Source organism: Brachycentrus maculatus, unplaced genomic scaffold (assembly GCF_059751285.1).
Source record: "Brachycentrus maculatus isolate JH-2025_06_01 unplaced genomic scaffold, ASM5975128v1 h1tg000005l, whole genome shotgun sequence".
NCBI classification, from domain to species: Eukaryota; Metazoa; Arthropoda; class Insecta; order Trichoptera; family Brachycentridae; genus Brachycentrus; species Brachycentrus maculatus.
Window position 1 is genome coordinate 2968950 of NW_028280760.1, and position 23505 is coordinate 2992454.

Genomic DNA, 23505 nt, shown 5'->3' on the forward strand with positions numbered 1-23505 from the left:
AGAATTGAGATATATATAATATAAAAAAATTAGTCACTTCTTTTCCCAATAAATGTAAACTTAAGTTATTTGTCCCCTTAATTAAGTTACCAAATTGGGCAGCTGAGAAATGTTCACAGATTTTAGAGCTATCTTAGAAACCTTGAACAACAGTAAATATTTAATTGGTCTATGGTAAAATCCATGGAAATGATCGCAACATAAAATCTGTATCTTTATTGAGATTATCCATGGAATTGTTGGATACGATCACCATTTAAAAAATATTTTTACATAAAATTGATTTTTACTGTAGAACATTCTTTCAGATGCTTTTTTCCTTTTGAGAGATCAGTTTGTCGAAGATTGTAAGATGTGGATTGTCAAAGAAAATCTGTATTGTATGTATTTCTATGGATTTTAATCAAGACTCTTCTTCATATGCTTGAAGTTAGATATTACACTCTCTATGGTAGCACTAAGAAAACAGGTATTTGAACATTGTTTGCTACCAATTATCTCAATGTTAATTCCAAATAATGACTGATTCCTTGGAGGGTTACGCAGTATTCTTAGAGCCTTTGTGTATGTTAACCTGTCCGGGAGTATGGCCGTACATGTACGGCCATACCAAACTTTTCTCAAAGGAGTTTGGACGTACATGTACGGCCGATACAAAATATGTATGATTTATGACACGATTTATATCAAAACATGTTAAAAACATGATTTATCGGTATTTCGATAATTTTGATATAAATCATGTTTACTGGGGTAAATATCTTTGTTTATTCAAGAAAACATGTTGCTTATAGCATCGACTATAATATAAAAATTTAAAAGTAAAAAAAAAAAACAGAAACAAATTCACTCCTCAGATACAGTTTTGTCCGGAGAAACTCACACCCAGACAGGTTAAAGTGGATGTGAAATTATGTTTCATTGAGTCATTATTTATAGCAAAATCATAACATTTTTATCAAGCAATAATATCACTAACATTATATGTATCAAAGTATGTTATTGAAATTAAGCCGAATGTATTTAACTCGCTTAGGGTCAGTTGTTTGATCAATACATATATTTTAACTTTGATTATTGGTTTTGGTTGTTGTAGAAATTCTACAACCCATGGTTTAAATAAATTAACCATAGATTTCATCATTAATATTGAAAAGATGGCTTGTTATTTCATAATGCTGTTGACTGTCATTTTTCCCACATATAGTTACGGAAAAGAAACAGAATTCAAATAAATCCATAGACAATTAAAAGAAAAATAGTTTCTTTATTATAACCAATGATCAAACAACTATCTGTTTATTCTACAAATGATCTAAGAGTGAACTACCTTTTTTTCTGTATAAAAATAGTTCTTTGATTGTGCTTCATGTTTGAAATGCAATTACTCAAGACTTCAGTGGAGTTGTATTTTGTAAGATCAGGGTAGGTGAGTGTTAACTAACCTTATTTTTTCATATTCGTCCATATGAAATAATGAAAACAGGGTGTGGGTTTGTGGCAAAACAGCCGCTTAGTTGCTGAAAATTATACAAGAAGCTTCATATTTTCGAATATGTATTATTCTTTTTTAAATATATGTATAAATATTTCTAATTAAGATCTCAAACATCTTCATTTTCATTTCATTTTCAAATAAAAGAGTTACACTAGGCATAATAATGTTTGTAGGAGATAAATCTTTTATTTCAATATTTCTACATGAGATCATGTTTTGCACATATAGCTTATAGCAATAATTATTGTAAGATGTGCCTAATATTGCATCGAATTTGCGAATCGAAGTGTCCTTTTTGACAATACGTAATATTCCATAGTAATAATAAACACACATTCCGTACTTTTTCTTTGCATAAAAATTGTTACATTTTAAATAATTTAATTAAATTATTTACTAACGAGTAATGTGCAATAAAAAGATCTTGTTTTTAACAACTATTTATGATGAAAATTTTCAATTTACTAACCGTACTACATACTTCCTTAATATTTACACTAGTTTTGAGTTGATACTAGTTTTGAGTTGATACTAGTTTTTTTTATATACAAAGCTTTTTAAGGACAGCTGTTTGTTTTTCTTTGTAATTGTATTATTTTATAATAAGCATGTAATTCGTATTTGTTATACTTTTGTGTTTTTCTATAAAATTTTTAGTTGTGTAAGCAATATGTACAAAGTAGATACATAGTTTGTGATATTTCATAACTTCTAGTGAAATGGTTTCCAGCAGTTCAATAATTAATTTACTAACTACATAATACATTGGGCATTCACAATAATTCATCTTCATTATTATTCTATATTCCAAGTGCATCTGAAAGCTTAATATCATTTTCCTTTCATATTACCTCCTTAATTATTAAATCATTTCACTATCTTATAGTTCATTAAACATTTTATTTATTGTTAAAAAGTACATATCTATGTTATAAATTTATTTGGCAAAAGTATGTACAAATTTATGATACGTACGTACCTATTTGAAAATTAAAATTTCATATTGAATCCTGACTTGAACTATTTAGTATCTATGTATTAAACAAAATATTTATCCTTAGTGCTGAAATGATAAATGTAATATTATAGGGGAAGTGCCTTGTTTTAAATATTAATGTTGTCATTTTTTGACAATTTTTTTGTTTGTTTTGTAGTTGTGATAAAGTACAATGTGTATAACCGTCCATTTTGTGTCTAGATAAGTAATATAATTACCTTTTTTATCTCGAGTGTATTTGAACCACTTGATTTTTACGAAAAGTTTTTATTCTGAGGTATGTAATAATACTGCTTTTATGTATGTTCTAAGAAATAAATAAAGAAATTTTAATTTAAATTGTTTTCCTTTACCCTCATTAAAAATAAATCAGAATTTTGAAATAATATTCACCTACTGTTGCAAAAAATATAAAGTATTTAATGTTCTTTTATTCATTTAAGCTTTCAAGATGACATTTAATTTTATATGTAATTACTCCAAAATAAATATTTTTATTGTGGTGGGAGCGCGTTAATGTGGTGGGAGCGAGATGTAAATATATTTGATTGAATTATGGCTAATACATAGTCCTATTGATTATGTAACTAAATAAAAGAATATTTTTCTTTGTTTTTATTTCCATAGATGTCAGTAGTACCTACGTCTTAAGCCATTGCGATAACACTTATTTCAGAAAAATTGAGTTAAAGTTGGCTACCGAGGTAGCACAGATTGTGTTCCAAACAAATATTTAAAAGAATGGGATGCAATACACGTGTTTCGTAATATCCTCCAAATAATCTTTGGGGCAAAGAGGTATGTATTCAACTATTTGATAGGTACCTACTGGTAATTTCAGTACCTACATGGGTTATTCATAAATCTATGGTAGGCACCCATCTATTATTAAATTAAAGTTTATGGGAGTTCCAAATTCAAATATGTTGCTGTTTTTTTTAATTTTTGTGATTCAATATAAAAAAGCTTTTTGATTGCCAGATTTCATGATAAGACAGGAGGTAGTGTGGGTGATATAATCAAATTGTAAAATTAATTGCATACTAAGATGAACCAAAAAGAAAAGCCACTAAAAAAGGATAGAGTTGACACAGCAGTGAAGAAGGAAGAAGTTAGCTGCTTTCCTGTCGTTGTTTCAGCCTCCAATGTCGAAACAGTAGTTTTATTATTAGACACTGCAGAGAATGATATTTTAATCCAGGTAAACTTTTTTTTACTCAAATCAATTTACTTGTGCTTTCAAAATATACTTGTTATTTTCAAATGATTATGTTTAAGGTACTACGATCCTTGTCCAAGTATGCGGGGTTGTCATTACCGAATGTTGACACATTATTTCATTTGAATATAATGACAACTTTATGGCGTTATGTGCAACATGAAGAGTTAGCTGTCCGACGGTATTCTCTGAAATTAATGGCTCAAGTGTACGATGCTCCGGGATCTCTAGAATTACTTTTAAAGGATGATGATAACATTACCATACTGAAAGAAATATTAGTAATGGTACTGTGATTTTGCATTAATGATTTTTTTTATCACTGAATTAAAATACTCTTTCTTGGCCTCATCTGCCTGTTCTTGGGTGCTCTTTTAATGCCATTCACCTCACAAATTGCAATGTGTAACTTACATACTTATAACCCTTATCCGCACCCAATGGTGCATAGGGCACTGCATCGAATTGACGCATTGTTATCTTGATCATTACTTACATGAAGGCAAGGTGATCACTCTTGCGCTTCAGGAACCAGTCCAGGGTAATATTAAATAAATATTACAGTGTAAAATCACTAATATTTATTTTCACCCCCCCCTGGGAATCGAACCTCTCCGCCTACGTGGTGTAATGGTCAGCGTGTTTAGCTACCGTGCTGGAGGTCCCGGGTTCGCAATGTGTAAACCAGATGAAAACCCCGTGCAATTTTTATAAAAGCACTACATGTTTTATTACAAGTCAAGGAGTGTGGATGCCAATTTTGACAATGGGTGCTTTGCTGTATTCTACTTAGAAATCTAGTTGCCTATCTACTTACAATAGATCTATTGCCTACCTAACAAATACAAATGGTATTCTAAATGTCTTTTCTCTACAACCTCCTTCCTTCTATTTAATTTTTCACTCTTACATAATTTTTCTTTCTGCAGTATTTTGAAATAATTAATAATCTATCTTCTATTAATTTAATATTAACTAATGTTCTACTAATTTAACTTCATAATTTTGATTTATTCAAAGGGTCAAGATGATAAGTTCATTCAGGAATTTGGGGCGTTGATTTTTGCAAAACTCAGTAAATCACTTGAGGGATGCTCAAAAGTCATTGAATACGGTATAAGTTCACTGATATTTCCAAATTTAACATCCTCTGATCCTGATGTTAGAAAAAACTATTTACAGGTAGAAAATATTTTAATTTTGTACCATTATCAAAAAACTAAAAATTCTATTGTTCTGGTGGTATTACTTTTCCGAATTTGATGTATATAGCAAACAAAAGTCGTAGTTCTATAAACATACAGATGTTTATAGAACTACGACTTTTGTTTGCTATATACATCAAATTCGAAAAAGTAATACCACCAGAACAATAGTTCTGGTGGTATTACTGGTGTGTACAAACAGTAGTTCTATTGAAAAGCTTAGCTTCATATTCAGCTTCCATATCCTAACTATCTGCAGATAAGTTTCTAAAAATAGAGGCTTTGTGGGCCTTTAAAAAATATTGCGATAGTTTCTATCAGTGGAACCATTTAAAAAAAACCTTTTGCATTATTGTTGTTTCAAACATTATTTTGAAACCGCTATCTGTAACGGTTTCATTTACAAAACTCTCAGTGCGACAAACTTGAAGAGTTGGTGAAAGCATTAGTGATACATATGATGAAAAAAATGACATTTTCTTTTTTGACCATTTTAAAGATAGAGGCAGTTTGAGTTAGAACAAATATCAAAATGTCAGCTTTTAGCGCACACACCTCTACAATAAATAGTTTGTTGTTGGTGTTGCAAGTAAAATAAATCACTTCCATCAATTATCATATAAAATATGTATAACTTTTATTAATTATAAGAATTTTACTTTCAAAATATATGATTCCAGATTTTATCAAATCTGCTGAAAGACCCCGAAGGAGCCGATATTATAGCAGAAATCATTGATTGGGAACCATTGTACAAATTACTGCGGGATCAATATGTTGACATCCAGAAATTGGTCCTTGAAGCCATTGATAAACTTCTGTGTAGACAAAAAGATTATTTATTACAACAATCTTTCAAAAACACAAGTGGACTTGTTGCCTTACTAGATGTGCTTGAAGTAAGAGTCATTAATTTACATAGTAAAAACGTTCAGAGATTCCTTATTATTCTTTTTTTAAGTGCTTTCTCATAAACATCATGTACAGATAACGTATATAACATCATAGTAGCTTAGAAGCTTATCTCGGGGTTCACGGTTTACACCCATGCTGTGCACTCAGTTTTTCTGCATGGTATCGGACCCATCCATTTATTCACAATATTTTTGGGTGTGTTTACACCTTGTTCATCCTTGTTCACAAATCTGGGTTTCTGGAGTTATTTTTACATTTTGACATCTGAACATAGATGAAGAAAAAAGGGAAGTCTGGGCTATGATATGTCATAAGCCCTGTAAATACCCTGACTTCCATATTCTTTTGCATCTATGTTGAGATGTCAAAATGTCTATTTATCTGTAAAACAGTTCCGAACAGTTTTTTGGAACATTATCTCTATGAATATCTTGATATTGTATTATTTACAATATTTTGAGTGTGTCCACACCTTTGTTTATAATTTCTGAAATAAAAATCTTTCATATAAAATATTTATTTTATTTTATATGCTTTCTGAAATATAAATTGCAGTTATTTATATTTTTATTGAATAACCATTTTCAGACTTACACACTTAAACATCTTCACCCTGTCATACTGGAAGTTCTGACGAACTACAGCCAAACTGACAATACCATAGCTAACTTTTACGAGAGCGGCTGCCTAACCAGATTTATTGAGTACCTTGAGTTGGCACCGCAAGAAGAAAAGCCCAAGTGCCTCGCCGTGTTTCTGAAGATTGCCATGAATAAGAAGGGAAGGGAGGTGCGCTGAATACCTTTTGATCAGTTCCCAGTTTAGCCTAAGTGTGTATCGTACTCCGACTCCTCTGAATTAATTTGCCTAAGCCAAATATATTTATATACTTGTCTTTATTCATCAACCCGAGTGGTGTTGGGAAAGTCTTATTTTGACTTGTTGGTGACGATTTCTTGCACCGGTAAATTTTCTTGCCAAAATTCGACTCTTATGTGGTTATTACAATACGTAGGCTGTTCAATTAATATAATTAATATGTAGACTGATGTCATAAAACAAAATGTGCTTTATTTAGTACACGTCTGGGTCCAATTCAAAGTATTTACCTCCCCGATGCACACAGTTATCCCAACCGGGAACGCTTCTTTTGTGATGTCCTTTAGCTCTTTTGTCGCATTTGTCTTAATCTCGGGAATCATCTCAAATTTTCTTCCTTTCAAAAGTCTTTTGAGTTTGGGGAACAAGAATAAATCAGAAGGAGCGATATCAGGTGAGCAGGGTGGGCGGGGAAGAACAGTTTTCGAGTGGAGCATTATTGTTTCATCAGCTTCAGCCCACTCAGGTTTCAGAACTCGTGAGTTTTTGGCCAAACACTCGATCATTGTTCTTCCCCATCCACACTCTTCACCTGTTCTCCCTTCTTCTGACTTTTTGTTCCCCAAACTATATAACTGTAATACATTTTTTAGATGCTTCATATGTGCAATGTAGAGCAAGTGGTTTGTGATATCCTGTCTGAGTCCGAAGCGTCTCTGTGGGGGGCGGCGTGTCAGACGGCCATACTGATGTGCCGACACTGTCGCTCGGCGGGCATCATGGTGGATAAGGATATTGTCAACAGTGTTCTGCTAATCATCCAAGATCCGAGTGTGGAATGGGAGCACATGAGAGAAGACTCTATTCTACTACTTGCTGAGCTGTTCAGAGTCGAGAAAAAGGCTTCCAATGCTTTTATCCAACTGAAGGGACACTTGCTACTACAGAGATACTTACACCCAGAACTACGTAATTATATATTTACTTTAAAAAAAAAACCCTGATTCACACTCAGATTGTGCACATGTAACTGTATCGAATCAATACTATGCTAATTTGATTATTAATCAAATTAAATTATGGAATAGTCCTCTACTCTAAATTTTTGGATTTAGAGGAATATATTTGACATAATATAGATAACGTTAGTGAAGTAGCTCAGGAAGAAGGACATCACTGGTATATGGGCAATGGAAATGAAGAGAAAACATCACTGCTTTACGGAAAAAGGATATAGAACGGAAAGAAGGACAAGTCAAATGGCAGCAATATCTAAGGCACTCAGGGTTGCATAACCGTACTCTTACTAGGTTGTGTAACTTGGACAATGCTAGTTTATATGGGTCACTTAGATTTTAATTTTGGCAAAGAGTAAAATACATTTGGATTATCATTCTGGAATTCTACCAATAACAAGCATTCTTCATATGTTTTGCTATGTATGGATAGTATGTATTACGAACGCTATTTTCTCATGTATGAAGCTTTTTTTCAGGGAGATTCATCTCCCGTTAACATTTATATGTATATACATAATTCCTGTAAGTGATGTTCTGCATTACAAATTTTCTTTATAATATTACCTTTTTTTACTGCGATTTACAAACTTAGGAATATGGAAAGAATAATTACTAATAAGTAAAAAATATCCCTAAATTTCTAGGTGCAGAAATAACTCAAATAGGGCAAGTAAACATTATGAATTGTTTTATAAATATGGAAGGATTTTACGATTCTAGAGCTATTTTAATAACGGAAGATTTTTTTAAAGAACTGATGGATATATTACAGGTACAAATGATAGCCACTTTTTTTAAATAAATTTTTATGAAAGTGATTTGACCCAGTCATGTATTTTTTTTCTGTCAGAATGAAGATTCAGAGATTAATAAACTGATTTGCGAAATTCTGCGCGGTATGATGGTGGAAGTCCAAGGAAAGGATTATTTCATATCCAATAAGGGTGTACAGCTGGTGAAAAAGTTACTAGATGATAACAGCGGAGGAATAAAAGAAGCGAGTTGTGAACTCATCTTAATTTCGACAGATGAGATCACCGCTATGGAATATGTTAAAGAGGGAGTATTGCATTTGTAAGTTGGATATGTGTTTTGACATATTAAGTTTTTTTTTCATATTGATGTTAACTTCAAAACATAAAATTAGATAGAGATCTTATACAATACTTAATGTATTAAAGCCATATTACTATGCACCTTTACATGTAAAACATTCTAGATAATTACACATGACATATGGCACATTCTAGACGATAGTAGGTCAATGATTTTCATTGAATACTGTTCCTTAAAGGAGATATCGTTGGCTTTATTCAAGTTACACAATAGAGAATAATATATTAAATTTAGCTATCAAATGGAATCTATCAATTTAATAAATACACTTTGTTGTATTTCTACACACACATGAAACCCAAAAAGATATTTTAGAAATTTTGACAGGCGCCGTGGCGTTGTCAGGTAGATTCTCAACTGCGAAACTAATGTCGCGAGTTCGATTCCTGCCAATTGCAAAATTATTTCAAGAAACATTTATATTCAATTGCTCTGGGTGTTTGCGATATATTTTTCACATCTACCTTCCTTTTCCTTTCTATCTGCCTACAGACAAGCCTCTAAAATAGAGATTTTGCTAGTTATTACTTTTGAAAAAAGATAGTGAAAAACATTAATGAGTTTGCATAATTTATATCTGAAGGAATGGCTCAAGGGTGATGCGACGATAGATATTAGAATTTTGTGTATTGTGATGTTAAATTTACAGTCCAGCTAAGCGGAATATTGTCTCAACTAAGCTGCATGTTGTCACAACTAATCAACCAATATTCTTCTTCTTTCTTCTTTCTTCTTTCTTCCTTTTGAGCCCTCTAAACCTCCACTGCTGGATATAGGCCTCTTCCCCTTCTTTCCATTTACTCCGGTTGGTTGCTACTTGCAGCCAGTTTTTACCCCCCACAGCGACAATATCGTCAGACCATCTCTTGGGGTCTTCCGACACCTCTTTTGCTCTCCCAAGGTCTCCATCGTAGAATTTTTGGGGTCCATCTTGCGGGGTCCTGTCTCATTATATATCCTGCCTACTGCCATTTGAGTTTTGCCACGCGATCCATGATGTCCTCTACTTTGGTTTTTTTCCTGGTATATTCATTTTTAATTTTATCCCTCAGGCTAAAACCAAGTATGGATCTTTCCATGGATCACTGTGTGCACTTGAGTTTCTCTGCATTTCTCTTTTTCAGAGCCATAGTCTCTAGTGCATATGTGCTCACTGGCAGTATGCAGGGTTCATAAACTTTTTTTTTAAACAGGTTGGAATCTCTTTATTTTGTACAATCTGTTTGAGTTTTCCAAAAGCCGCCGAATTTAGTCCTATTCTTCTTGACAGCTCCGCTGTTTGGTTCTCCTTGTCCAGTTTTATCTTCTGTCTAAGATATATGTACTCGTCTACTATTTGTAGATAACCAATATTACTATTAGTTATTTAATTTGGTTTCCAATCCTTGGTATTTATCCCAAATATGGGAACTTCAAATTAAATGCAGTAATCCTATTATGTGATAGAACTGTATTTTTGTGATTGACACTTTTCTTCACTTAAAATAGGTTAGTTGAAGACAGAAAGATGTGCGCAACCTGTCCCATTTGGCGAATGGCTGTGGAAACCCTTCTCAGCTGTCACATGCCGGCTAAGTTCGCTTACACTAAAGTGCTCGACTTTCACGAAATCACAAAGCAAGATTTTTATGCGATGAAAAGGTCGCCATACCATTTTCCAGATTTGGAAGAGATCTTTGAAAAGCATTCTACAATTTTGCCCCCCGTGTACTTTTGCCATTTTCACAGCAGCTCAGAGATGCAGTCCATGTCTACAGTCAATGGTAAACGTGTTAAAATGATACAATGTATTCAATATGAAATTTAAACAGTTTTAATGTGAAATTATAATTTTTACTTGAATTTTCTTGGTTCCAGATGCATCAATTGAATCCATGTCATTATTGAACTCGGGAGATAATTCGCAAGTACTCGTCTTGAATGATCGGAATTTAACACTGTACGCCAGGAAGTTTCAAAATATGTAAGGGTTTATTTTAAGCTTCAGCCACCATTATGGGACTGAAATTGTGCAGTGAAAAAAGTGAAGTGTGGTTATTTATTGTCAACACATTTCGGACGGGTGTATTAATTCTGCGGACAGCTGGCGACGGGATTTGATAATTGTGTACATGAAGTTTAGACTTCAAAAAGAGATTGATGCATAATATTCATATGAGAACATTAAATAATTCCTTCTTTTTCGACTTTGATATGAGGCCAGTGCAGAAGGTAAAAATACCCTTCCTGTCCTTAAGCATCAATCTACCGAACTGGTAGAAATACCTTTCCCATCCTTAGTGTGTGAAAAATAGACAAATTTTTAAGCATGACTTCAATATGTGTTTATATGTTTTTATTTTATTATTTAAGCATGATGGACAAGTGCTTACACTATGACAGCGGTCTGAATATGAAAGATAAAACAGGAATGCTCGGGGAATTTGTCAGCCAACAGATGTGCGGTCCCGATCCAACTCTTAAATGTAACAATCACCTGATCCATCTACACCAAAATGAACTACGGGTAACCTAATTATCTATTCTACCCCTGTGAAAAAATCGTAGGTGTACTGGCAAAAAAACGTTAACTCTAAAATATGCAATTTTGACTTAATGATGCATATTATAAAGTTTTCAACGTTCTATAAACTGAGAAAATACACTAAGTAGTTTGAAGTCATATATATGTGGTCTCAAAAGTAAATTAAACTTTAAGTTTAATAGCGGGTATTTTATTCAGGCTAAAAGGTTTAAATAACAGGGATTTTAGAGTTAACGTTTTATGCCAGCATACCCACGAAATAAGGATGGGTGAAGAAGTGTTTTGAGAAGTATGGGCTTTTTTTACAGGGCTTTACAGGGCTTGCAACTTGTCATTGGCTGGTCTAAAATATATTTTTATATGCTATGTTTACATTCACCATCCTATTCATGATTGACAACCACATTACTCAAATTCTGAAAAGTTGTTACTTGTAGTTTGTCTTGAAGGTTTTAATCATTACCAAAAAATTACTTGTGTAATGTGAAACAATTGAATTATGTTGAAATTTGCTAAAACTTTATTATTATTTATATTTAAAAAATCTTGCCATTTTATACCTTGTAAACAATCATAATTTTTTTTCAGGTAGCACTGAAAAGCAATGTGTTACCGCTGGGTCTGGTCCGAGTTGGAGGACAATTTGAACGTTCTCTTCTCTTTAAAGTCCTCGCCGACAAACTGCAAATCCCTGCCAAGCTGTGCTGTGGTGACTCTACCTATGTGTGGATTGAAGTTTCTATATTATCAGGGGCAGTGAATGAATCGGTGAATAAAATATACTACCACACTTTATACAGAGGGGGTGTCTGCAATCAAGCCAAGTTGGAAATATGAAATAGTTGATCCAATTTCGACAGGAAAATGCCAAAATGACCGTAATAATTGAGTCTCGTGGTGGAAATGATAAATGTAATTATAAATGCGGTAATTGGGATAAAACAAAGCCTTAAGTGCCCCCTCCATGATTTCTCAGAATATCTCTTCATAAAAGAATGTTAAAGTACATTCGACTGAAATCAAAAAGATATCAAAATGAAATGTATACGGTACATTTCACATCTTTTGGTGCTGGTCGGAAGAGAAGGAACTCTTTAAAACTCAATAAATGTAAATGTGTTTTTTTAAATATTTATTTATTCTAGCTCGCTAAAGAACTGATGATAAACTGGGATATTTTAAAATCCACTCACGTAGTCGACCTGATGGACAGTCCTGGTAGACTTCTTCCCATCGGTTCTGCGGAGGCATCCCTGTATTGTGGGCAAACTGTACCTTTATACTGATATAACTAAGGACCATTGCGCAAGGTAAATTATGGTGGTAAATGAAACCAAGAATGTATTCACATTATGCTTTATTATAATAATGGATCCTAACAGCAATGACTAGTAAAAAAACATTGAAACAGTAAATGATTAACAATTTGCAAAACATGCTTAATAATCAGCGTCATTAGATATGTTTTATATTATGAGTCAATAAAAACTAGACAAAATTGAATATGGTACATATTCCAACAATTCTTAATTTATATTTAATTACCAGATCCAGCATAACAGTTTTAATATAGAATTCAATCATTGTTAATTATCAACATGGTAAAATGTTTTACAACATTTTGAGTGTGTCCAAATACTTGTTCACAAAATCTGGATTATCTCCAATTACAGGAGTTATTTTCATATTATTTTTTGACATCTCATCAAAGATGAAGAAGAATATGGAAGTCTGGGCATTTACGGGGCTTACGACCGTCATAGGCTGGTTTAAGTGATCACTTTACACACGTGTAACATTCACCAATTCTACCCATTATTGACAACCACACTACTCAAATTCTTGGAAGTTCTATATATATATGAACCAATTTAGAAACCTTGTTCATGAATCACTAGAACTTCACTAGAGACATCTATTGGTGAGATGTAAAGAAGCTTTTTATTAAGCAGAAACTCTTATATAAAAAGCTTCTTTACATCTTCTTCTACGGCAAATTCTTGGAAGTTCTATATATATGAACCAATTTAGAAACCTTGTTCATGAATCACTAGACATCTATTGGTGAGATGTAAAGAAGCTTTTTATTAAGCAGAAACTCTTATATTAGTATGTGAGATCCGAATCCTGTAATAATAAAAATGAAAATGGTATTTTCTGGCGTTTCTCATGTGTGTGATTATAATCCAGGATTCGGATCTCACATACTAATATAAGAGTTTCTGCTCAATAAAAAGCTTCTTTACATCTCACCAATAGATGTCTCTAGTGAAGTTCTAGTGATTCATGAACAAGGTTTCTAAATTGGTTCATATATATAGAACTTCCAAGAATTTGAGTAGTGTGGTTGTCAATAATGGGTAGAATTGGTGAATGTTACACGTGTGTAAAGTGATCACTTAAACCAGCCTATGACGGTCGTAAGCCCCGTAAATGCCCAGACTTCCATATTCTTCTTCATCTTTGATGAGATGTCAAAAAATAATGTAAAATGTTTTAATGGTAAACTTTTTTTATCATATATTTCTGGGTTATTATACCGTGGTGTGTTGAAAGTTCTACATGCCGACGTTATAGGGGCCATTATCAGAGCGATGCATTACAGAATTATTACGACAAGCAAATGTTTTTTTTGCCATCGAAAAAATATGAAATTATCAAAAGAATATGCAAAATGTTGTTGATTTTTGACACATGATATTTATTTAATATAAAAATTCTGTAACGCATCACGCCTGATGATGGGAGTTGTAATAATAACTGGTAAGAATTACAACAGACTACACTATAATAATCCAAAGAACGCAAAATTGGCATCTGAATGATTGTTAAAATCTTATCACACAAACAAAAATTATTTTACCTTGAAACTATTTAAAAATTGATTTATTAAAAAGGCAAGTTAAATTATCTCATTTTTCTCTTAAGAACTGAGAACGCATCATCTAAACTTAAAAAAAAACAATAACAAAAAAATTATAAAAAAGGATAACATTTTTTAAAATCACTATGTTCTCTAAGATTCTTCAAAATATTATGAACTATGATTATGACACGAGATTACATATTTTTCATTCTACTCAGTATTGCACTATAAATATTATATATTTAAATAGACAATATATTTAATAGTTTTATTTTTATTATTAAAAAGCTTTAAAAGCTAGTATTCATTACAATATAATACACAATATACATTTCTCATAATATAATTAGAGATTTGTAATTTATACCTATACATTGATTTACATATCTCACAACTAATATTGTCTTAAAATATATTGTGCTAAGTGTCTATTTTACTTATTCATACAATGATACAGTAGTATAAATAATAAAATAAGGGTGTTTTGAAATAAATCTACAAAAATAGTAGAAGAGTAAAATTTGATTGAGCTGGAATTATACAGTTGAACTTCCATAAAACAAAACTTCCATCTGGCAAAGTTCTTCTCGCAAATAATATTTTTAATATATACATAAAGAATATTGAGTATTTTCATAATGTATTTTTTTTAAAAGTAAAAATCTAATTTCTATTACAATTTTTTTTTCTAGACTTGTCTCTCATAATACCAATTTAGAAATTCAGCTACATAATAGAATGCGATAAAATATTTAGTGTCTAATAAAACAGCAATAATAAATAAATGTTTTTTTCTCTCCAAATATTTATATATTTATAAGCAGGTAATACTCATGTATTGCAGGAATTCCTAAATTCCATGTGTACCGATGAATTATCCTTTTACACACATATTTTGATTGTCAGTGTTTAGTTTATTAAAAAAATTTATAAAAAATAAGGTTTTCGTTTACAAAAACCAGAAAATATGTAAGCGAACCGTTCTACATAATATGTTTGATGTATTATAATGTATGTAATTATATTAAATATATATAATTAATCAAAATAATAAATTTTTCTGTTGTCATTAATTAACTTTGTAATATGGAAGTTCCACTGTATCACAAATGCTTTTTCGAGTGATTTAATCTCACCAGAAAAAATATTAAAGAAACACAATAATAAGAAAGATTATACAAAGTCCTTGAGTCACAATCAACTGAACTATGAACTTTGTACCAAAATAAGAGTACTCATGATATTCCTTGAATATTTTTTGTAAACAGAAACTTGCATATATCTACAACATAGACTTTACAATGTTTCGGCCACCATTATATATTTAGGATTCTATGGTACAGGAATAATATAATTTAAACAATAAAATAAAAATAAATGCTGGTACGAAGTAGTAATAACACATAGAAAACAAATAAATACAAAATACATAAATAATTGCTAAGAAAAAATAATCATAGTATTGTTGAAAAATAGACATATCACATTTATTAAATATTGTATATTGAGATTATATTTCACCATAATTGACATATTTTTCAATACATCTACATTTCGACAGCTAAAGCTATGTATACTCTACTCCTAGAACACTTATTAGGGTCTAGCACAAGCACATTTTATGTGAATAGTATTTTATCGCAATGCATAACATATTTATAACTTCTACATAATAACAACCTTTAAACCAAATATTCAAACTGATTCTATGAGATCGATGTAATGACTGATATTAAATATATCATTTATACTTTGGACTAACTTACGTCTTATAGAAATATTCGTCTTTAGACTTCTAGAAGTCTCGAGAAACTTGCAGACAACTTCATTATGCTATTTTAACATATTTTTTTTTATCTAAACATATTTGTTTGGTAAAGTTTTGTTTATCAAGCTTGAATAAGCAAAACATTTATTAACTCATGTTTTATGGAACCGTTTATCAAGTCATTGTTTTCTTATGATTTACAGTTTTTAATGGACATAAGTTCTGGTCCGTATTACATTGTTATAAGATTTTCGAAATTATTGTTCGTTATCACTAGCCGGACTGATATTTACCCAGTATGCATTGCCAGCCACATAGCTTCTATTTTCCTTTACAGACATAATTTGCCATTCGTGCGTATTACTCCTATAGATGTGACTTCGCTTTATTTCATATTATACTATCAATATATAAATTGGTAACTTGAAGGATTTCAACCTGTTCCTTACATACACAGCGGCCGCATGTTACATTATTATCTTATTCTCAGTGGATCGACTATTGGAGGGAAATGCGCCATTTACAAAAATATTTTTTAATAAAAACTGGTAAAAGTACAAAAACATTTAAAAAAAAAAACTTTCATGTTCCATATTGAGTACTTTTTTAAACCCGATGGTGCATAGGGCACTGCATCATATAAACGCAGTGTTATCTTGATTGTTAATCAAAGGACACATGAAGGTGATAAGCCCTCCGCTTCAGGTAATATTGAATAAATAATTTAGTGAAAAAATCACTTATATTTATTTGAACCCCCCTGGGAATCGAACCCGGGACCAGAACGGCCCAGCATGCTGACCATAAAATTTATAAATATTTAGTATACCAGTTCAATATCAGTCCTAGCTGTTAGTTGACTAGAAACAATTTGTCATTGACTAGAAGAAACATAATGATATTTAAATTATTATAAATATTTATGATGGTAGTAGCATTTGGAACATTTTTTGTCTTTACTAAATTTATGAGTCCTAAAATATATAAGCTATCGGAATGTTTACGATTAATTTAAAAGGTATTAAGCCGAAAGAATTATACTATTTTTGATACAGCTATGAATAGTCTATCTAACATATGTACTGTTGTAATACCCGATAATGTTTTTATTTTTCTTCTTTTGTGCCCATTATTGACGTAAAAATTATGTTTTTTTACAATACAATACCAAATTGTAATAATGTTATAATCAAAATATTTTCATATTCGTGATGCTTACATAGATTTTCAATAATATATATTTGTCAAATTTTGGCACAGCTTTTTTTTATACACACACTTTTCTTCATTGCAATGTAGATTTATAAGAGCAAAAATAGTTATATCAGGAGCACAAGCTATTTCCACAGCAATATTAAAGGTGAACGCTAACCGAGTCAATTGGTGGTATATACACCGCAATGGTTACAGGGACAATAAGTAATAGTTACGGAAACTCTGAAAACTACCAAATTTTCCAATAAATAATGCTCTTATATTAGCAATAATACCTGTTTCGAATGTTGAATTGGACTTTAATTATTTATAGAATTCAATATATCCAATAAAAGGCTTCAATATGTACATCTAATTATGGCTCCAGAGTATCTTAAGGAGCTGTGTATTCCAGATGAATTGGTTGATAGACGTCTCACGCTTCGATCGGCTACAACATCTGCAATGGGCAAAGTTATCTTACCAGCTCGCAACCAACGCACTAAATTTGGCGAGCGTGCCTTTGCTGTTGCAGGACCGACGGCGTGGAATGCTCTTCCACCAATGGTTAGAAATAGTGAGAGTGAGATGATCTTTAGAAAAAGACTAAAAACACATTTGTTTGCTAAATCATTTCCACCATAATATTTTCCCCAATTCATTCACCGTGAAGCGCCCTTGAGGTATTTTTTTTACGAAAATGGCGCTATATAAGTTATCCAATTTTATTATTATTATTATTATTATTATTATCTACACTGAGACCTTCCATAGGTTGAAAATTTGGTAGTTTTCCGAGTTATTATTTTATCATGCGGCGTAAAACACGACAACACTGCTGTGATAAGGGCCCTAGTGTAAATATTATTTAACATTTGAGTTGTGAATGAGGATACAAATATTGGTCACTATTGTCCAATAGCATAGAAATTTATTGACACAGCCATTTGCATAGCAGTTTGTACATTGAGGAAATTTATAGACATTCTAAGATAGTATTGATATTAATATATAATGGAATGTGAGCAGTATGTACTCATTTGGAAAGCATAAACGATACATAATATAACATGTAAATATATAATTCTATACATATATTTTGAACATTTAAAAAAGTAAAATAATAAATGTAGAAAATAGTATTTGAGCACAAATTCATTCAGGGAATCATTTGTTGTAAATACTACAGTAAATCAAGGTTTCCCTAGATCTTTTACAAGCCTAAATACATTAAACAAAATTAGAATCAAATATGGAACTGACGAGATTATTCATTGGTAAAATTATTTGCTAATGGAGCTTAGAAGATTTGGATATTAGCGAGATGTTCGTAATTTCTGTCCCAGTACCCGCCATTGTACAGCCAGTCATCCTGTTTAGTGTATGGATTACTTCCCTGGCTGAACCACCTAGTGAAATCAAATACACACATATTAACATATTGGTCAACCAGTGAAAAATTGCATTGTTTAATTTTACAACTCAAAATTTTACTCATCTCCATAATGGCATTTTCTATGGATTTTAGCATAGACTACTTTTCATATCTTTTGAGGTTATGTATTAGATATAGTAAAGTATAAGAAAAGGCGATGTTTGGAGATTGATTTGTTAATAATAATAGTTTTCTAAAAGTGCATCTATATTTCAATTCAATAAAATAATTCAACACATTCATTGTGAGAGTGTATACAGGCTGTAAAAGAGTAGAAATCAGAAAAGATCATCAAGTACAACCAATTTTTACAATGGCAACACCAAATTATTTTATAAAACCATTTGAGTGATGCAGTGTTGTTTTTTGCATTTATATAATTAAAGGTAAATATTTTATAAAAAAGGTGTTGCCATAAGAACTACATTAGTGCCTTAAATTATTTTCTAGTCTTTTTTGATAGGCTCTATAAAATGATTTCCATAGATATCTCAACCGAGAAAAATACATTTTTTAAGAAAGGAATTTGGAAGTCTGGATATTATAAGGGTTACAAACTCTCACTAGCTAACTAGTTTAATCATTTTACACACTATAAAATTTAGCATTCTGCTCACAATGATTTTTACGTATAAAGAAGTTTTGAAAATCAGGCCCATAGATAAGTAAAATATTATGATAAAAGATCAAAATAATTTTTTTTTCGCTAGATCTTTTATAATTAAAAACAAGGTTCTAAGCCTATTATGGCTGTCACCATTTCTAGCCTTACTTAGGTGGCTTATGCCTATCTAAAAAAAACGTTAAAATACCAAATTTCTACAGGGTTAGATCTAGTATTTGCAAAATATAGTAAAAAATTATATGTTTGAATGATAAACCAACCTAGGCGCGCTCCCCTGCGGGTTTTTCTTGGCCTGCTTGCGGCAGGAGCGCTGCTTGTCCTCCAGGCGCGTCTTCTCCCGCGCGGCCCCGTCCACGTCCCCGCGCTCCAGGCAGCGCACGTCGGGGCGCAGGCGCGAGTCCGTGGGGCACAGCCGCGCGCCCTCGCGACCGTGCGCCGCCTCCAGCTCGTTCAGCGACATGGCAAACGACGTGAACTGGTAGTACTGCAAGGAAGACACAATTGCATAAGATTTAAATTTTTTAAAGGAATAACCCCCAAAGCCTCTATTTCACAGGCTTGTCTATAAGTAGGATAGTAAAGATAGGGAAGGTAAATGTGAAAAATAAATCACAAAAACCCAGGCCAATTGAAAATTAATGTTTCTTGAATTTATTTTGCACTTGGCGGGAATAGAACCCGTGACGCCGATTTCACAGTCGAGCGTCTACCTAACTACGCCATGGCGCCATATATAATGAGTTGGCGCAGATACAAGAGCAAACTAGAAATTTATTTAAGGCAATAGAAAAACAACTGGAGGGCTGGCACGGGAACAAAATAGTAATTTATTTGAGGCAATAGAAAAAAAACTGAAGGGCTGATACGAAAACAAACTAAAAATTAATTTGAGGGAATACATTTCAGATTATATTATCCCAAACTCCTTTTGCATCAACATGCTAGAAAGAGACAGAGATCCTTCTCATACTTGTTACTTTTTAACAATTAGACTCAATCTGGTAAACTCTTGGTGCATTTATTTGCATTCAGTTATTTATGGGACTTTAAAGTATATGTATGTAACAAAGGTGTGCAAATTGAGTTTCTTTTTCAGAGATGTTTAAGGTTGTGTGCGTGTACTCTTTCCAATTTGTAATACCAAGTCTGTTTTATACAAAAATTACTTTTACACATTTTCGGCTTTATATGGTTATCATGCAATTAAATGCTGTATGCCAAATCCCTCAGGAAAAACACACGAAATGTTGTAAGATCAGTAACAAGTCGTAAAAAAAGTACCAAGCTGTAATATAGACAAGGAAGATGCATGATACTTTTGACAAAGAATGCTTTCTTTTGTACTACTCATGTACATATATAGATCCACACTCTTTTGCATGCAAATCACTCACACAATGCTGTCATTTAAAGTAAATAATTTTACTTTGTTACTATGAATGATAAAATATAAATAAATATGACGATAATTGTCCTTCTGATAGTAAGGTAATCAATCTGTTGCACGCACTTAGTAAATCATATAAAGCTATCCATTAAAAAAATGGTTTAAAAAATCAAAGAATTATCATTTGTATTTCTAGTACACATTATTGAATTGATCCACAGTTCAAATGTTTATTGTAGACGCATAAACTTACAAACAGTAGATATTAAAAAAGGTCAAAGTGTACAGTAATAAAAAAACACACAAATCAACACTGTTTGTTATACTGAGAATAATTTAAGTAATGTAAATTGTTAGAATAAAAACAAAAACAATGATAAGTTTATATCGTATGTTTGTACAAACTACGATAACCTTTCAAAGAGATTATAAAAAATACTGAACTCTAATATTTTTATAAAAGACAGTATGTAAAATTTGCATCACAGTTATAAACTATATTTGCGATATATAAGAAGTGTTATTTGAAGGTAAATATTTTCTTTCTTCAAAATTTAACAAGATTTGAAATATCATTTTAATGGAGGCGAATTGAGCACCGAGTGCCTGACATCTCAGATGACCACTTCTTCTTTCTTCTTCTTCATGACCCCTCTGTCCTTCATTGCTGGATATAGGCCTCTTCCCCTTCTTTCCATTTCCTCCGGTCGGTTGCGGCTAGCAGCCAGTTTCTACCCTCCAGCGGCTATGTTGTTAAACCATCTCTTTAGGGGTCTTCCGACACCTCTTTTTGTTCTCCCAAGGTCTCCATTGTAAAAATTTTGGGGTGTCATCTTGTGGGGCTCTGTCTTGCAATATGTCCTGTCCATTGCCATTTAAGTTTTGTCACGCGATCCATCATATTTTGGGTCCTTTCCTGGTAGTTTCATTTTTTATTTTATCCATCAGACTTAAACCAAGCATGGATCTTTCCATGGATCGCTGTGTGCACTTGAGCTTCTCTGCATTTCTCTTTATAAGAGCTATAGTCTCTAGTGCATGTTCACTGGCAGTATGCAGGATTCGTACACTTTTCTTTTTAGACAGGTCGTAATCTCCTTAATTTGCAGAATTTGTTTGAGTTTGCCAAAAGCCGCCCAAACTCAGTCCTATTCAGATGACCACAACGTTGAAAAATGAGCACATTATGGAAAAAAAGAAGATTAAGTTTGCTCCAGTTCATATTTTCTGTTAAGCTGTTACAAAATGTGGAAATTTTGGTTCATTCGAAATATGTAAACTTAATTTTCTTATGCTTTTAGGGATGTAGGTTTTTTATTATATATTTTTTTAAATAAGACAATATTTACAAAATCAGAAGCTTTTAACATTAAATTAACAAATTGACCAGGAATGATTGTGGATCAAATGAAATTTGTGTTTTTTTGGGTCAGGTCATAGTTCTTCTATTGAACAGTTTAAGCTTAAAAAAATTGTTTTACATTTAATAAATTTACTTCATATTTTTTATACAAATTATTATACTGTGTTTTTTGTTTGTTTTAGGAATATTTAACCCAATTTTAAACATGAGTTATCTCGGGCCGGTGAACTGTGTTCCTCCATATTGCTCACCGAATAACTGTGTGCCCCCATTCTGCCAACCAAATTACAATCACGGGCCGGCGTTTGTACCGCATCACGGCCCGCAGTACGTTCCGTACGACCCTTACTTTGGTCGCCACCGCGGGCACGGATCACACGAAAGACATCACGGTTCGAATGAGAGACATCACGGGTACTACGGGTACCGCGGGTCAAACGAAAGACACGGATCACATTCCGGGTCTGGATCGCATGAACACGGTCATTTCCGATATTAGAGAATAATGCTTCATTCACTGATGATCTTAAATTGGGATAAATTTGATTAAAAATCTAATGTATCAATATAAGATTATAAAATAAAAAAATATATGTACCATAGAACGGGGGCTACTTGAACTTTGATGTGTTACTTGAGCCCAGTGCAAAAAAATATTTAAATCTGTATTTGGTCTACAATAATGAACGTATCGACATGATTCATTGTTTCCCTGTCAGGTGACACTTATTGTCACGATACTTCGATCGATACCACGATCTAATTTTTTTTTTTTTGTACTGGGCTCAAGTAACACATCAAAGTTCAAGTGCTCTGTTCTACGGTATTTAAAAAAAAACTAATTTGAATTATACAAACATCTCTTGTTTGATATTAATAAATAAATACAGTCGTTAACCTTGCTTAAATTGACCTTTATTTAACCCTGGATTCATAACCTTTCTTCTGTTAGACAGCATAATATGTGTATATTGTTATCATTTTTAAGCGGTCATCTGGCAGTTGAAAGGTTATGAATATGTACTGCGTTAATAATCAATATATTAATCTTGTCACATCAAAAGATTTGTTCAACTTTGCGATAGCTGTACGAGTACAAGTATGCAACCACAAGTGCCCTAGGCGTTGCTGCTTTTCTTTCTTTTGGTCTCATACAGTACCTAATTTTCTCCACTTATTGAGATAACGCCATGTTGTCCTGATGCAGTTACCTGTGTGCTATACTTGGGTGTGAATAGCAGGTATAAGAAACAAAAATATATTATACCATGGTATGCTTAATTTTTTTAGCAATTCCTATGAGTCACCTTCCTGCATTGTCTGAATACATGTAAGTTTGACCTGTCTGGGAGTGAGTTTCTGCGGATAAAACTGTTCTGGGGAGTGAGTTATTTAATTATTTTTTAAAAATAATTTTATAAAATAGTCAAAGCACGTATTTTCTTGAATAAAAAATACATTTAAACCATTAAACATGATTTATATAAAAAATTATCATGGGTTTTCTTACCAACATCATTACGATGACGTTGCACAATCTTTGTTTTGAGTAAAA

The 23505-nt window shown here is 32.2% G+C and overlaps 2 protein-coding genes and 1 long non-coding RNA gene across 5 annotated transcripts in view; 2 read left to right on the top strand and 1 right to left on the bottom strand.

The window, feature by feature from the left end:
• Positions 1 to 250: 250 nt before the first annotated feature.
• Positions 251 to 2836, top strand: LOC148313862 (uncharacterized). Its single transcript, XR_015839312.1, has 2 exons — positions 251 to 568; positions 894 to 2836. It is a non-coding gene; the product is annotated as an uncharacterized LOC148313862 (long non-coding RNA).
• A 579-nt stretch (positions 2837 to 3415) lies between these two features.
• Positions 3416 to 22858, top strand: LOC148313863 (armadillo repeat-containing protein 3-like). Of its 3 annotated transcripts, XM_088257519.1 has the most exons (14): positions 3417 to 3696; positions 3774 to 4001; positions 4735 to 4896; positions 5600 to 5818; positions 6423 to 6623; positions 7307 to 7622; positions 8317 to 8444; positions 8523 to 8746; positions 10277 to 10551; positions 10646 to 10751; positions 11141 to 11294; positions 11901 to 12080; positions 12458 to 12622; positions 22133 to 22858. In XM_088257519.1, exons 1-13 carry the CDS (start codon positions 3544 to 3546, stop codon positions 12596 to 12598), a joined length of 2487 nt encoding a protein of 828 aa, XP_088113645.1. In that variant the 5' UTR covers positions 3417 to 3543; the 3' UTR covers positions 12599 to 12622; positions 22133 to 22858. The 3 variants fall into 3 exon arrangements, 2 of the variants coding, with proteins under 2 accessions (XP_088113654.1, XP_088113645.1); XM_088257528.1 differs by lacking the exon at positions 4735 to 4896 and having other exon boundaries at positions 3416 to 3696; XR_015837327.1 differs by lacking the exons at positions 3417 to 3696; positions 3774 to 4001; positions 4735 to 4896; ... (8 more) ...; positions 11901 to 12080; positions 12458 to 12622 and adding an exon at positions 21072 to 21117.
• Positions 13816 to 23505, bottom strand: part of LOC148313864 (oxysterol-binding protein-related protein 1-like) — a 40912-nt gene continuing 31222 nt past the window's right edge. Inside the window, exons 7-8 of the mRNA XM_088257543.1 lie at positions 19461 to 19684; positions 13816 to 18549 (exon numbers count right to left, since the gene is read on the bottom strand). Coding sequence (XP_088113669.1) covers positions 18441 to 18549; positions 19461 to 19684 — 333 coding nt within the window. The 3' untranslated portion in view covers positions 13816 to 18440. The remainder of the gene's footprint in view (positions 18550 to 19460; positions 19685 to 23505) is intronic.